Source organism: Aspergillus tubingensis, assembly GCF_013340325.1.
Source record: "Aspergillus tubingensis WU-2223L DNA, scaffold_2, whole genome shotgun sequence".
Taxonomy (NCBI): Eukaryota; Fungi; Ascomycota; class Eurotiomycetes; order Eurotiales; family Aspergillaceae; genus Aspergillus; species Aspergillus tubingensis.
Window position 1 is genome coordinate 1,565,542 of NW_023336276.1, and position 12,976 is coordinate 1,578,517.

The 12,976-nt window shown below is 53.5% G+C and overlaps 6 protein-coding genes across 6 annotated transcripts; 1 reads left to right on the forward strand and 5 right to left on the reverse strand.

Moving 5' to 3' along the window:
- Positions 1-1,162: 1,162 nt before the first annotated feature.
- On the forward strand, positions 1,163-2,188 carry atfB (bZIP transcription factor atfB; the record flags this gene model as incomplete). Its single annotated transcript, XM_035496226.1, has 1 exon — positions 1,163-2,188. The coding sequence occupies one exon, from the start codon at positions 1,163-1,165 to the stop codon at positions 2,186-2,188; it is 1,026 nt and encodes a 341-aa protein (XP_035352119.1).
- Positions 2,189-3,003: 815 nt separating this feature from the next.
- Positions 3,004-4,730, reverse strand: AtWU_01112 (sugar porter family MFS transporter; the record flags this gene model as incomplete). The annotated part of the gene is made up of 2 exons (XM_035496227.1): positions 3,004-4,517; positions 4,571-4,730. The coding sequence occupies 2 exons, from the start codon at positions 4,728-4,730 to the stop codon at positions 3,004-3,006; spliced, it is 1,674 nt and encodes a 557-aa protein (XP_035352120.1).
- Positions 4,731-4,994: 264 nt separating this feature from the next.
- Positions 4,995-7,048, reverse strand: AtWU_01113 (Zn(II)2Cys6 transcription factor; the record flags this gene model as incomplete). Its single annotated transcript, XM_035496228.1, has 2 exons — positions 4,995-5,993; positions 6,053-7,048. The coding sequence occupies 2 exons, from the start codon at positions 7,046-7,048 to the stop codon at positions 4,995-4,997; spliced, it is 1,995 nt and encodes a 664-aa protein (XP_035352121.1).
- Positions 7,049-7,309: 261 nt separating this feature from the next.
- Positions 7,310-9,083, reverse strand: AtWU_01114 (putative iron-regulated transporter; the record flags this gene model as incomplete). The annotated part of the gene is made up of 6 exons (XM_035496229.1): positions 7,310-7,591; positions 7,644-8,183; positions 8,231-8,388; positions 8,435-8,474; positions 8,520-8,683; positions 8,735-9,083. The coding sequence occupies 6 exons, from the start codon at positions 9,081-9,083 to the stop codon at positions 7,310-7,312; spliced, it is 1,533 nt and encodes a 510-aa protein (XP_035352122.1).
- A 683-nt stretch (positions 9,084-9,766) lies between these two features.
- Positions 9,767-11,317, reverse strand: AtWU_01115 (mitochondrial 37S ribosomal protein mS47; the record flags this gene model as incomplete). The annotated part of the gene is made up of 3 exons (XM_035496230.1): positions 9,767-10,984; positions 11,054-11,212; positions 11,267-11,317. The coding sequence occupies 3 exons, from the start codon at positions 11,315-11,317 to the stop codon at positions 9,767-9,769; spliced, it is 1,428 nt and encodes a 475-aa protein (XP_035352123.1).
- Positions 11,318-11,927: 610 nt separating this feature from the next.
- On the reverse strand, positions 11,928-12,882 carry AtWU_01116 (mitochondrial 54S ribosomal protein uL4m; the record flags this gene model as incomplete). The annotated part of the gene is made up of 2 exons (XM_035496231.1): positions 11,928-12,713; positions 12,799-12,882. The coding sequence occupies 2 exons, from the start codon at positions 12,880-12,882 to the stop codon at positions 11,928-11,930; spliced, it is 870 nt and encodes a 289-aa protein (XP_035352124.1).
- Between the last annotated feature and the right edge of the window lie 94 nt (positions 12,883-12,976).

The window sequence follows — 12,976 nt, forward strand, 5'->3', positions numbered from 1 at the left end:
CTCATCATCCACACAACATCCCAATTCCCTGCCACTTGCGCAACCACTTGGGAGATTCCTGTTGGTGAGTAAGAAAGTCCTCGTCTCTCTCTTCTCTTCCATCCAATCCTCATCCTTCCTCTGCTTGTCATCTCCTCAACTCGTTTCATCTTCTTTCTTGTCTCCCAACCCTAGCTTGTCCTCCCCTCGTATCACTCTCCCACATTGACTTCGATCCGGGTTTCCCCTCCTTCTCATTCTTTCCGTGGTACTCTCTCCTCTCCCTCCCTCTCTCTTTCCTTTTCCCTCTCACTCTTCCTCTCCTATCGCTTTCCTTCCTCTCTGTCCCTTTCCCTCTCTCCCTCTCTCTCTCTCCCTCTCTCTCTCCCTCTCTTTTAACTCTGCCGGCTCTTCCGTTCCGTGGACCTCTCCGTTACATTTCCCACCTTAACCCCTCCTCTGCCCTTGACACCCCCCCATTTCTGATTCTGGATCTCCTGCAGATTCATTGCCTGACGAAAGCTCTCTTCCAGCTCCACTCTGGTCTCGCCCAGTTCCCTGATTTTCCTGGTCCAGGTTCCGCTGCTGGCTCCAGAAGGACCCCTACTGCCAGCCCCCGTTCTGGACATACAACACACTCACACACTCTCTCTCTCCAACAACTCAACCCCCCCACTTTGATCCTGTCGGGATATATTCTCCTGGCCAACCTTCCTTCTGAACCGGTTGGAGCTCTCCAGCTTTTTACCTTCCCGCTTGTTCTTGACTTGTCAGTGCATTGTTCATCCTTTGTTGCTTTCTCTCCCGCCTTCGCAACCGTGGTAGCTGCCTACCATCACTCGTACCTGCCGTGGTCATCTTCCCCTCGGTCACACTGGTTTGCTCCTGGGCTCGACAAGATCCCAGGACCTCTGTTCCAGGTGCCAGACTGTGTCTTTAAGCCGCTCTGCTCACTGACTTTCGGCCTTGTGCTTCCGGTCTTCTCTGGCATCGCGGCCGGAGCTTTAAATACCTTCTATTCGCCTGCCCGTCCGTCGCCACAACCATACTCCTCTACCTTTCAATAGCTAGTTCTCTCTGTCTCTTCCTCTCCTCCTAATATCAATTTCGATCTTCTCTACAACCTGCTCAAGCGGCTCTGCCCTGCCCTCTGGCTAGTCTAAATCAGGCTCACTCTCTCAACATGGCGACTCAGGCCTCTTTCGGTCAGCCTGTTGTTCCTGGCGAGGCCGTCGTGTCCAACGAAGCTGTTATGCCTGGTGCCGTTAGCGCGGCTCCTTCTCACTTCACCATCTCTAATTCCTACATGGCGACTGACATCCTTTCCATGTCTTACCCAGCCGGGGACGATCAGACTCTCTTCGGTTTCAGCCCAGTTTCTCCTTCGCTACCGAGCTGGTCGGCGAAACATGACCCGCAGGTTTTCACCAATCCGGGTTTTGAGCGAGGCCTGAAGAACTCGCATGTCCGCAACGGTCAACCAACGCCCCCTCCATATGACGACAAGAAACTCAATTCGGTCGACCAATTCTATTCCTTGTCTCATCTCCAGTCGTACGACGGGGCTGCTGTCTATTCCAACCCAACTCCCCGTGCAAGCTTCAGTCAACCGGCTGCTTCGGACGCGCGTCAACCAGCGGCCAGGCGTCGCAAGACTAATGGCACACACAACTCGTCTTCCCCCGATGCCGATGACAAGCTGAGCGAGAAAGCGAAGCGTGAGAAATTCCTGGAGCGCAATCGGCTGGCAGCGAGCAAGTGTCGCCAGAAGAAGAAGCAGCAGACGGAGAGTCTCCGCAGTCAATTCAGAGAACTCTCCCAAAGGAGAGAAGACCTGACCCGTCATATTGACGCTTTACGTAGCGAGATCCTGGTGTTCAAAAACTACTTACTCGAGCATGCCCAGTGCAATGATGAGGCTATTCAATTGCACCTCAGCACCATGGTGAAGAACATTACTCAGCAGGACTCACTGGGGACGTCCGACCTGAAACCGGACCTGAATGCTCTGACCCCGTCGAGCTCGAGTAGGACGACCCGCTCGCAGGATCTCTCCTTTGGCTTTGATAGCCCCATTCAGATTCCCTCAAAGATGGGCTCCCTAGAACCCACTCCTCGGCGGGACTCAGAGCAGACCCTCGCGAGTGACGCGTCCTTCTCCTTCTCGACTCCCAACAATGACGGCTTCGAGGATCTGCTCGATGTCTAGAACCATCTTCTATATCCATCATTCTCTATACATTGCTCAACATCATCTCAGGGCTCAATGGCGGCTGGTGTCGTCTTATTCTGTGTTTTATCATGAGCCCTCGATGGTTGACATGACTGGCGACTGCATGACGGCGTTTTTTTTTCCCCTTTTCTTTTTTTCCCCCCTTCTTGCTAACTCCCCCACCAAAAAAAGCACGTGGTTTGGGCGGGACTTTGTGATTGCTGTTCAAGGTATATTCTTGTTATTATCGCTCAGGTAGCTGGCGACTGTGGCGATTTTATAGTTAGGTAGGTTTGCTGTATGGTTTCGAAACCAACTTGCCGGAGGGGGGCGTTTTTCTTTTCTGGGGGGGAACTGGTTGGGCAAAGGAACACGAATTGCTACGATGATACGAGTGTACGCTAGTTGCTGTGTGGGTTCCCGGTAGCTAATCATAATCAATATTTAGCTTACTCTGAGATTCTCTAGTTACTAAACACCGTATAGTCATATAGAGTAGCAGTAGTAGTAGTATATAAATGGTCTCTCACATGACTGGCAGACCATGTACAGTAGATCGATGGTTCTATCTCCACTTGGGACTAGTTTCCGCATTAGACTAGTTTCATGCATACTCTCGGAGTAGTCTAGATCAATCTACAGGTAGTATTCAGTTCCGTTCATTTATCAATCATATTTCGTTCTGCTATAAGATACTCTATCGCAGCTGATTTATCTCGTATCAACACTTGTAAGAATATAATCAATCCATATTCTACCATCTAACTCTATAATTAAACCATCCACACATGAATATATATAATAATGGAAAACTAAACCTCCACTCTCTCCTCACTCGTCTTCGCCCCCGCATCATCATCAGAAACAATCCCATCCTGTTCACAGTCACGGTCAATTTCCTGTTCCTGTTCCTGTTCCCCGACCAGCAGGGCAGACGAGAGCGAATCATCATGATGAAGCTTATCCTCATCATCTCCGAAAAGCGCATCGATCTCCTCGAGGGATCTCCCGCGCGTCTCCGGAAGGAAGAACCAGACGAAGACGGCGAAGCTGGCGTCTAAGATGCCGAAGATCAAAAAGGTGGCCCATTTGGCGCCGGCTAGGACGTACGGGGTCGAGAATGACCAGACGAAGTTGGAGAGCCATTGGGCGGCGACGCCGATGGCGACGCCTGGTTCGCGGATGCGGGTGTTGAAGAGTTCGGCGGTGCAGGGCCAGGGGAGGGGACCCCAGGAGAGGTTGTAGAAGACGATGGCGAGGTAGATGAGGGAGACGGTGAGGAGGCCGCTGTTGGTTATGGTGGGGGTGGTGTTGGAGGGGTTATTTGTGGATGGGTGGGGGGTGGGGACGTTGGTGGATTTTACGACCACTGAGGTGGTTATCATGCAGATGGACATGGCGAGTGCGCCGAGGATGAGTAGTGGTCGGCGGCCGAATCGGTCGGCGACCCATACGATGAAGATGAGGCAGCCGATTACTTTTAGGCCGCCGAAGATGCCGGTTAGGAGGAGGGTCAGGTGGGCGTTGTTGCCTACTAGGAGGGCGAAGAATTGCGGACCGAAGTAGGCGAGCGCCGTTGGCCCCATGGATTGTTGGGCTATGAATAGGCAGACGGCTAGAGCGAGTCGGTGGCTGTTGGATTTGCTGAGGAGTTCTTTCGGAGAGAAATCAGCGGTTGCGTGTGCGTCACGCTCGATGCTGGATTTCATTTGCTGGTACTCAGCGCGCACGTGTGGTCCGTTCGATGAGCGGATCCAGGTTAGGCTGTCCCATGCTTTGGACTCGTTCTTGTCATGGTCGTGGGAGAGGAGCCATCGCACACTTTCGCGGAGCGTGAGCATCCCCAACCCCATTAATGCGCCGGGGATCAGCTGCACGGCGAATGGAATCTGCCATTGCAGGGCATTGGCGGGAGCGAATTGCATGCCATAGTCGATCCAGTAGGAGACGAGGATGCCGATGGTGAAGGCGAATTGATAGCAGCTCCCGAGCCGGGCGCGCTTGTCGGTGGGACTCATTTCCGAGAGATAGATGGGGATGACGGTTGCGGAGCCGCCGATCCCCAGTCCGCAGATGACGCGGCCCACGTAGAAGACGGATAGCGAGTGGGTATCGAGCAGCTCGAAGATGACCCCCGTGCAGAAGATGAGGGAGCAGACAGCCATGGCCGGGCGACGACCAAGGCGGTTTGTGAAAGGCCATATAAGCAGACAGCCAAGTAGCGCAGAGGCTTGCTGGACGCCGACTGCAATAGCGCTAACTCGTGTCTCATCGGCGGCGGTATACCGAAAGGAGCGATGGAAGGATTCGAAGGTGAGAACTCCGCCTGGAATTGATTGATGAGCATGGTGTGCGGTGCGTCTTCAGGAGACTACATACCAATCACACCCGAGTCATAGCCGAAGAGAAGGCCGCCGCAGCAGACGATTGCCGTGAGCCAGTAAAGGCGAAAGGCGCTCTGGTTGCCGGACGGCGGTGGATCATGATGGCTGGGATCGTGGAGATCAGCATCCTGGGGGAGTTCGGAGTAGGGCCTCATTGTGGGCCATGTCGCGAGGAAGAGAATGCGACAGCCACAATGGGGAGAGATGCAGGACAGCAGACGAAAAGGAGAAGAGGGGAAGTGAAGATGAAAAGTAAGGAAGTAAATACAGGCCGATGGAGACTGGCGGGGAGTCAGATGACGTGCGATTACGTGGTCAGGAGATCTGCGACGCGTTTCGAGTTGATGTTCATCCACTCCGGAGTCTCCTGCAAACCTCCCGATGTCCACTTGGCCTCTCCTACGGCTACTTACTGTCTTCTAGATCATGACGAAGAAATCAGTAAATAGCTCCCGCCGCACGCACCGCGAGTCTGCCCAGGTGCGCGACGCATCTTGTCGTCGCGTCATCTCCTCCAGCAGGAGCAATGCTTTCCCCGCATGCGGATGTCGCGCCGTACGGGAGCTTCCACGGATGCGCTCGGGATCGTGACAGCGACTACTACAGCTGCCAGTGATCCGCTGCATCTCTTTCACAATCCATCTTCGCTGCTCCATCGATCCCTCAAGGCCGGCCACAAATAACGGCCATACAAAGCTGGCGGGCAGATGTTGCTGGTCGCTCCCAGACTCCACCTCCGCGGTTGCCAATTGAATAATCCGATCCACTGCGCGGTGCACTCGGTCAGTCCGTGGGTAGATGGCGAACGCGACCCGGTGTAGGTAGATAAAAATCGCTAGGAAGTTGGCGATGTACTGTCGGAATGTCCGGCAGATTTCGATCGCGATAGCAGGCTGTAGAGTATCGAAGAGGTCCTCGGGCGTGCTGTAGACGTCCAGCACGCGCGGACGCCGGTTCCAGAGCGTCTCGAGATCGGCCCCGACCTGGTGTGCTATCTGAAGCACCTCAAACTCGTCACTGACTGTCCCGCGACTGCGGTGATGCAAGTCGATGCATACGATTCGTCGGATGACCTGTTGCGTTTGTAGGAAGAAGCGAAAGGCCGGGCCCGTGATGGCTTCACGCATAAGGTATGCGGGTTTCGGTGGCTCCTCGTCGCTGCTGTTGTCGAACAATTTGTCTTCCATGGCTAGTTCAGACGTAGTGTTTGCCTTGGATGAAAGGCTGCCCAAATCAATTAGCGGATCGCCATCACGGCCAGCTATCAGCGCTTTAACATCCAGCAATGACACCCACGACACAATAACACTGCTCACACCGGTCCACAACTTGGTTCGGTGGTGAAACCGCTGCAGCAGGAGATATGCAGAGTGGAGAAAGGACGTTCCTGAGCCCCATAGATCAGGGGTAGAAAGGAGCTGTTTCGTCAGCTCTTTAGCCAAAGTCAAGTAATCAGAGCGAACCTTGAGACACTCACCTCCGCCAGCATCAACAATAACACCGTAGTAAACACCCTTTTCAGTACCGTCTCCTCCACTTCGCCCAGCAAGCACGACTGAACCTCTGAACACGCCAGCTGATGATACCTCGACGCCAGTTTCCACGCCTTCCCCTCAACCAACGCCTCATGTATCTCCGCGTAGCAGTAAATCCCATGTAAGACCGCCCGACTATCGCGCGACTGTGCAACAACATTAGCACGCACATACTCCCAATCCAAATCCACCGGTCCAAATATCGTAGGCGGCGGGTCCCCCTCCACGAAATGTGCAAACAACCGATACTCATACGTCAGCCGACCATGACCACTACTACTACTACTACCACCACTTGTATCCGAAGCAGACCCCAACTCTGAACGATCACCGTGGATGACTGAAACTGAGCCCGCGTTCCAACTGATCGGCCGTTCATTCTGATCGAGTTCCTCGCTCGCGATCGCCGCCGGTACCGAACCCGCTGGGAACCCCGCCAGTCCATTCGTGGTCAAGTCGAGGTGTTTCTGCTGGAAGTCGGAGGTGATCTCGCCGATGAAACTAAGAATATCGAACGAGGTGATATTGTCCGCACCTAGGGGTTGCTGGTGTTGTTGTGAAGGGCGACTGCTGGGACCCGCCTGCTGCGGGGATCCTGAATTCGATGCTGAGAGTCGGTCATTGCAGAGGACGGTGTGGAAGAAGTTCACGTCTGGACGGTCGGGTGAAGTGGTGCTAGCGGTGCTGGTGGGGGCTGATGCTGCGCTCGCGACTGTTCCTGAGCTCTGGCTGTTATGCCGTTGTCGCGGGATGACCGTTTGAATGGTGCTTTTGTAGGTGCATTGCAGTCGAAGGCGCGTGCAATTGGCACACGTGGGTTTGGTCTCGTCGCAACGGACTTTACGTGCCCGGCAGGTCAGACAGCCCGTGCGGCGTCGGGGTCCTGATCGGCCCATTCCGCGAGCTCGAGGAGCCTTGTGCTCGGTTAGCAGGTGCATTTTCTAGGTGTATCAAAGGTTTGGGGATGCGAGATTACCTCCATGATGGGTGTGGGGAAGACATGGTTGAAGGAGGAGCTGCGCAGCTGAGATGGTGTGATTGTTGGGGGGAATCAGGAACGAGATCATGCTCGGCTCCCCGCAGCGGTCCGCCTTGTCTTATATTTGGAGTGGTCTCCATACTGTAAATTCTCTCAGGAACAGCTACGTCAGAAAGCATATTTGATTCATAATTCATGACACTACATGCACTCTATCTCATTATGCGCGCCGGATGATGACATCCTGCGGGTCAGGGACGATCCGTTTCTTGTCTCCCCCAAAACACTTGGATGTATGCAGCAAGTGTCCCCGTTCCTTCCGCACATACGTCGCGAAACATATAGCAGCCAGCGCAATGCCCCCGTAACTGATGAATACTGGGTACTTGAATTGTTCGGGAAGAGGGAATGCAATGGTCGTCGCGAATGACAGGAGCTCGAAGATGTTTTGGAGAGCCATTTCCGTAGATGAGAACCGCGCGCGAGCACGTTCGTCCACACCCTATCATAGTAAGAGCTTGGCCATAGGAGACAGTTAGAGTAGCAGGACTTACTTCTTGAACTAGAAATTGTACGGAAAGGTCAAAGCCCCAGAGCCCAATTCGACTGAGAGCTACGCCAACAATCAGGCTCACAGCAACCACTTGAGATTGATTGTCGAGGAAAGCAAAGGCCGCCACAGCAGCCGCCAGACAGGCAAACTGCCAGTTGAGGAACCACAGGCCTGACCGAATCGGCCCAATCCTGCCCATAATAAAGGGGGCCGCCCATGTCCCTGACAGCTCTGCAACAACAGCGCCAATCCTCATCCCGCTGACCTGCAGCGGAGTGAAGCCAGTATGTAGCAGATACGTTACCATGGTAGTGCCGAAGGAGAGCACCGTGAGGTAAAGTAAGCTCAAGGCAAGAGACGCCAGGAATACAGAGCTAGCCACATACTCTCGCCACGGAGCAAGAGCCCTTCTGCTATACTGCGCTATCCGACGAGCTGCGGTCGGAGTACTGTCGCTAAACTGTGGCTCGAGCCTAGATTGACCTCCGATCTCACTGGTTCTATCCTGACAACGCTTGAGTTCAGGTATAGATGTATACACCTGGGTTCGATTAGTATATGATCGTCTTCAAACTCTGGGGATAGTACCTGAGCAATTGCAATGTACTCAACGACGACACAGGAAACATTCACAACCAAGACCGTCCATATGGCTATCTTGGTCGACAACCCATCAACCACGGAGATGACCACCGGAGCTAAGAGTTTGCAAAACAGATCTATCCGTCTCATAGACGCATTGAGATCTGTTCAATTAGTATTTAGCATAACTCGCAGCAAGTCGTAACATACCTTGTCGAGGGATATCCAAAGCATCCGACACAACAATGGCCTTTCGAATTAGTCAGGTATTCGTAGCAAAAGGACAGCAACATACCCAATCTCTCTCAACAGCAACACAGTTCGCAGTAGCAGCGAGCTTCTCCACGCAAGCGAGCAGTACTGTGCCCGCAAACACAAGCGAGGTAAACACCGTAGTAGACGGCGCCAGGAGAATCGTAAAGCATGCGCAGGAAGCAGCCACAGGGAGTCTCTGCCATACTATACAATGTCAGTCCATAATGACATCCCCATTCCACCACTCTCACATACTAATGGAATGCCGAATCGCTCTCAACCTATTCGCCCGGTCCACCACCGATCCCAACCACGAGGACAGGACCACCGCAGCCAGCGATCGTACCAAAGCATAAACCGAAGCATACCGCAGTGTTCCCGGGAAGATAGTAGCCAGGAACAAGACAGCCCCAAACTCAAACATCCGCGAGTTCCATGTTGAGAGAAAATGGGAAATATACAACCGAAACAGAATTCGAGTTGGGTTCTGAGGCACTGGGGACCCGGGGGCCGAGGGTCGGGGTAGAAATGGCTCTGCCGGGTCTTGCGAATCGTGAGATGTTCGGGGCTCTGTGTGAGCGTGGAGTAATGGTGATTCTGCCATGCTGGGACTTTTGTTTGATACTTAGATTCTCGAAGTCTGCATGTTTGGAGGATGGGTTTGGAGTTGGTGTGAGACGGGGAATTGATTCGTGATTGCCCGGCCGAAAGGGACCGACGGATACTTTGGTTATGGATCGATGCTTGGGCTGGTGCGGAGCCGAGTGGGCTGAGTTGAATGTTTTCACCTGTTTCGGTAAGGAGGTTCTCTAGGCATATCCCCACCAATTGTGTTGGCTTTGTATACTATTACTACTATCAGGGAGCATAAGGGATGGGTGGTTTCATTCATTTTTCAGATAGCAGAAGTGGCGGGGTGGCAGATAATTCCGTTATGAGAGCATACTATTATCCTACCCTTCCCCGGATTATCAAGATCCCCTGCGTAAAAGTCACCGCAGAGAACCCAGAACTCTCGACAAATCTTCACGGAAGAGTAGTGTTTCAATATGCACTTCTTAGGGACTTACGGGCTACGGAAAACATGATGAACGCATATAAATACGAATATCATACTGTTGGATACAAGCCATGTTAGGCTGGAAAAAGGACCGTTGCTTGCGTGTCTAACTTTATATGAAATACATGTTGATAAGATTAACCCAATATACAGACCCAACGAACACAACAACAGGAACAAACGGACTCCTTAACATTCTGATGTTCTTTTCTCTTTCGCCAAAGAAATCAGTTCACCCATTCAAGACCATCCTCGCCCTGAACAGTCCGTCTAGCCAGGACTTCAGCGGCCTTCTCCTTCACACCCTCTTTGCTGTCAAAGTTCGCAACAATATCGTTGACGGTCACTTTCTCCTTTCTTCCACGGTGACGCACGAAAGCCTCGATTCTGCTTTCGCTAGGCAACCCGAACTTGTAGGGATATTGGGTGTACGGGGACTTGTAGTGGTAGAGACTCAGCCGGGATTCAGGCCCCGACTCAGACTCGGAAATCTCGAAGAATTTGTCGACGGTCTCGGTCGAGACCTCCTCCAGAGTCGCCGGCTGCCAGGTGGCCTGGCGGGGAGGCTTCGACATCAGGCGGGCCTTCACGCCCTCCACAAAGTCGGGGTGTCTCATGAACTTGGAGGCGATGGCGTGCTCACGCTGGAAGGTCTCGGAGATGGTCCACTCGCGGCCGACACGCAGCTGGCGCAGGGCAACCTTGAGCGAGGTGGGTGACCGCGCCGACAGGGTCTCCAGGGTCTTCTCAGCCCACGACTTCATCTCTGTTTCCTTCTGCAGCGCCTGGATGATCTCCTCCACCGTGTTGTACTGGAAGCAGCGGTCAATAGCACTGCGCAGCTTGCCAGCCAATTGGATAGGCTCCTCGCGCACGGACGGCACACCCGTCGAGAATTCGGCCATGGTTTTGTTGACAAGAGCGAGACGTTCCTGGAATGTGGAGTAGTCACGGAAGACGAGCTCAGACAGACGAGCCGTCAGGTTAGCCAGCGCGCTGGAGTGCAGGTAGTGCGTGGCAACACCAGCATACAGAGCCTGAACGCCGTGAAGTCGCTCCGAGGTAAGGGCCAGGTATGTTCCGAGCTGTCCATCGAGACGGGACAGGAAGAAGGAGCCGCCAACATCCGGGAAGAAGCCAATGGTGGTCTCGGGCATGGCGAACACAGTGCGTTCAGTGGCGATCCGAAAGGGAGCGTGGACACTGAGACCGACACCGCCGCCCATGGTGATACCGTCCATCACGGAGACGAAGGGCTTCTGGTAGGTCGCGATGAGGTGATCGAGACGATATTCGTCGGCGAAGAAGTCGGACGAGGCCTGCTGGCCCTCGGGGCCCTTTTCGTTCTGCAGAGCCAGGGCAGCCACATCTCCTCCGGCGCACAGAGCTTTCGAGCCAGCGCCAGAGAGCATGATGACATTGGCCAGGTCGGACTTTTCCCATTCCTAGAAGACACCCCAATCGCTTAGCAACAAGTCCACACGTATAATACCAGGTCACAGCCACAAGCTAACCTTCAGTCGAGGCACAATCTTCCGAACCATCGAGCCGTTCAAGGAATTGAGCTTCTTGGGACGGTTGAGCTCAATCAAGCGCACACCGTAGTGGGAGTGGAACAGGACATCGTCGGGCTCGTCTCCGGGGAGTTCTTTGGGGATAGGTGCGGTAGACATCTGCATTCGTCAGTCAATGGGAGAGGCGAAGCATGAGATAAAAGAAAGGCGTACACTAGCAGTGGCCCCGAATGCTGGGTTGGTGACTTTGGCACGGAGAGGCATGGTAGCTGGTGAAACCCGCGAGATCCAGCTCGACGGTGTTGGAAACCGGCAAATACTGCGTCGGAGTAACATCAGGCAGACCACAGCCTGTTGTGGAGGAGGAGACGGGGTAAAGGAATGGAGGGATGAGGGGATTAAGTATGAGGATGAGCAGCTCGTCGGTTCTCCGCTTGCTTTGACCTCGGAGTTTTTCGCGGAATGATTTTCCTCGCCGGCCGCTGAAGAGGAGAACAGCCGAACGGCCGTGAGTTGAGATGTCCCACCAGGAGTAAAACGAACCTTAGTAGTGGTATATAGGGTTCTAAATTATTGATTAAGAGACATTTGAATCATTCTGTAATATATTTGATTTATCCAGAGAATTTTGGCTATAGTGTCGTGAAGGATCTCTGTTCGGCAACCTCGCCCTAGCATGTGCTTTCCAACTACTTACTTACATCGGTCTCCTTCTACCAATTACCGGGTAGCTTATCGTAGGTTTCTGCTAATGCTGTGACTTTCATCCTTGAAAATCCGTAATGCCATCATACATATTTCGAATCTATTTGTACAAAATAAAACACAAAACGAAGCTAACCAGTAAAAGACCCCATCGCCAGGTAAAAGAAATTTAGTACAAAGCCTTGGCCGGCTTGTTCTTCAGATCCTTGGAATGCTGAGACAGAATGCGGTCCAGCGCTTGCTTCTCAATAATCAAGCGTCCAGTCTCCAATAGGTCCTTCACATCCACGTCACGGCGGTCCAGGATCTTCGCATGTTCACCCACTTGACGCACGGTCTCGAACAGCTCCTCGTTCGGCTGGTCCGTAATCAATGTTGACCGTCCATAGTGCCGGCCCCAGCAGTTGACCTTGAAAATCTCCTCAACGATATGGGGAGTGGCGCCCTCCGGAAGGCCGATTTCGTTGTCGACAATGATCAATTGGCCGCGCTTGTAGCGGTAACTGAGGGCTATCCGCCACGCCTGGTCGTAGATCTTCTGAGGGAGCTCCGTAGAGAAGTCGCGGGGGTGAGGACCAAAAGCAACACCTCCACCTCTCCGGATTGGGGATTTCTTGTCGCCAACACGGGCCCGGCCAGTACCCTTCTGCGCATGCAACTTCCTACCACTTCCATGCACATCATCTCTCCACTTGGTGCTTGCGGTACCTTGTCGGGTCATGTCACCCTCGTAAACAACGGCTCGGTGCAGGATGTCTTTGCGTAGAGGCATCAGGAGGTGGTTGCGAGGATACTCAACGAAGCGCAGGGGCTCCATCGAGGGGAATGAGTAGAGGGTCGCCTTGACGGGTTCGGGATTCCACACGGGCTTGGGAACCTCTCTCGTAAGGTTGTCAACGGGGGACTGGGCCTCGGTGGCCATCGAGCGGGAGAAAGTCTTCGTCAGGCATCGTTGCTATAGGATCGAGGCATCAATGGTCAGTATCTCGCATTCAGCCATATGCAAAGACTAGCAGCGGAATAAAAAAGGTCGGCCTTACCGTGGTCGTCTCAGCGCCCGAGAGGAGACCCCCTGAGCTGCGAGAGAGCAACTTGAGTGCGCGAAGAGCGTCACTTCCAGGCATTGTGAGTGAAAGTGTGTAATTAAACCCCGAGAGGTAGCCTGGATGGGGGAGGGATCTCGGTGATGCTTTGGAGGAGGAGCAGCAAAAGTTCGGG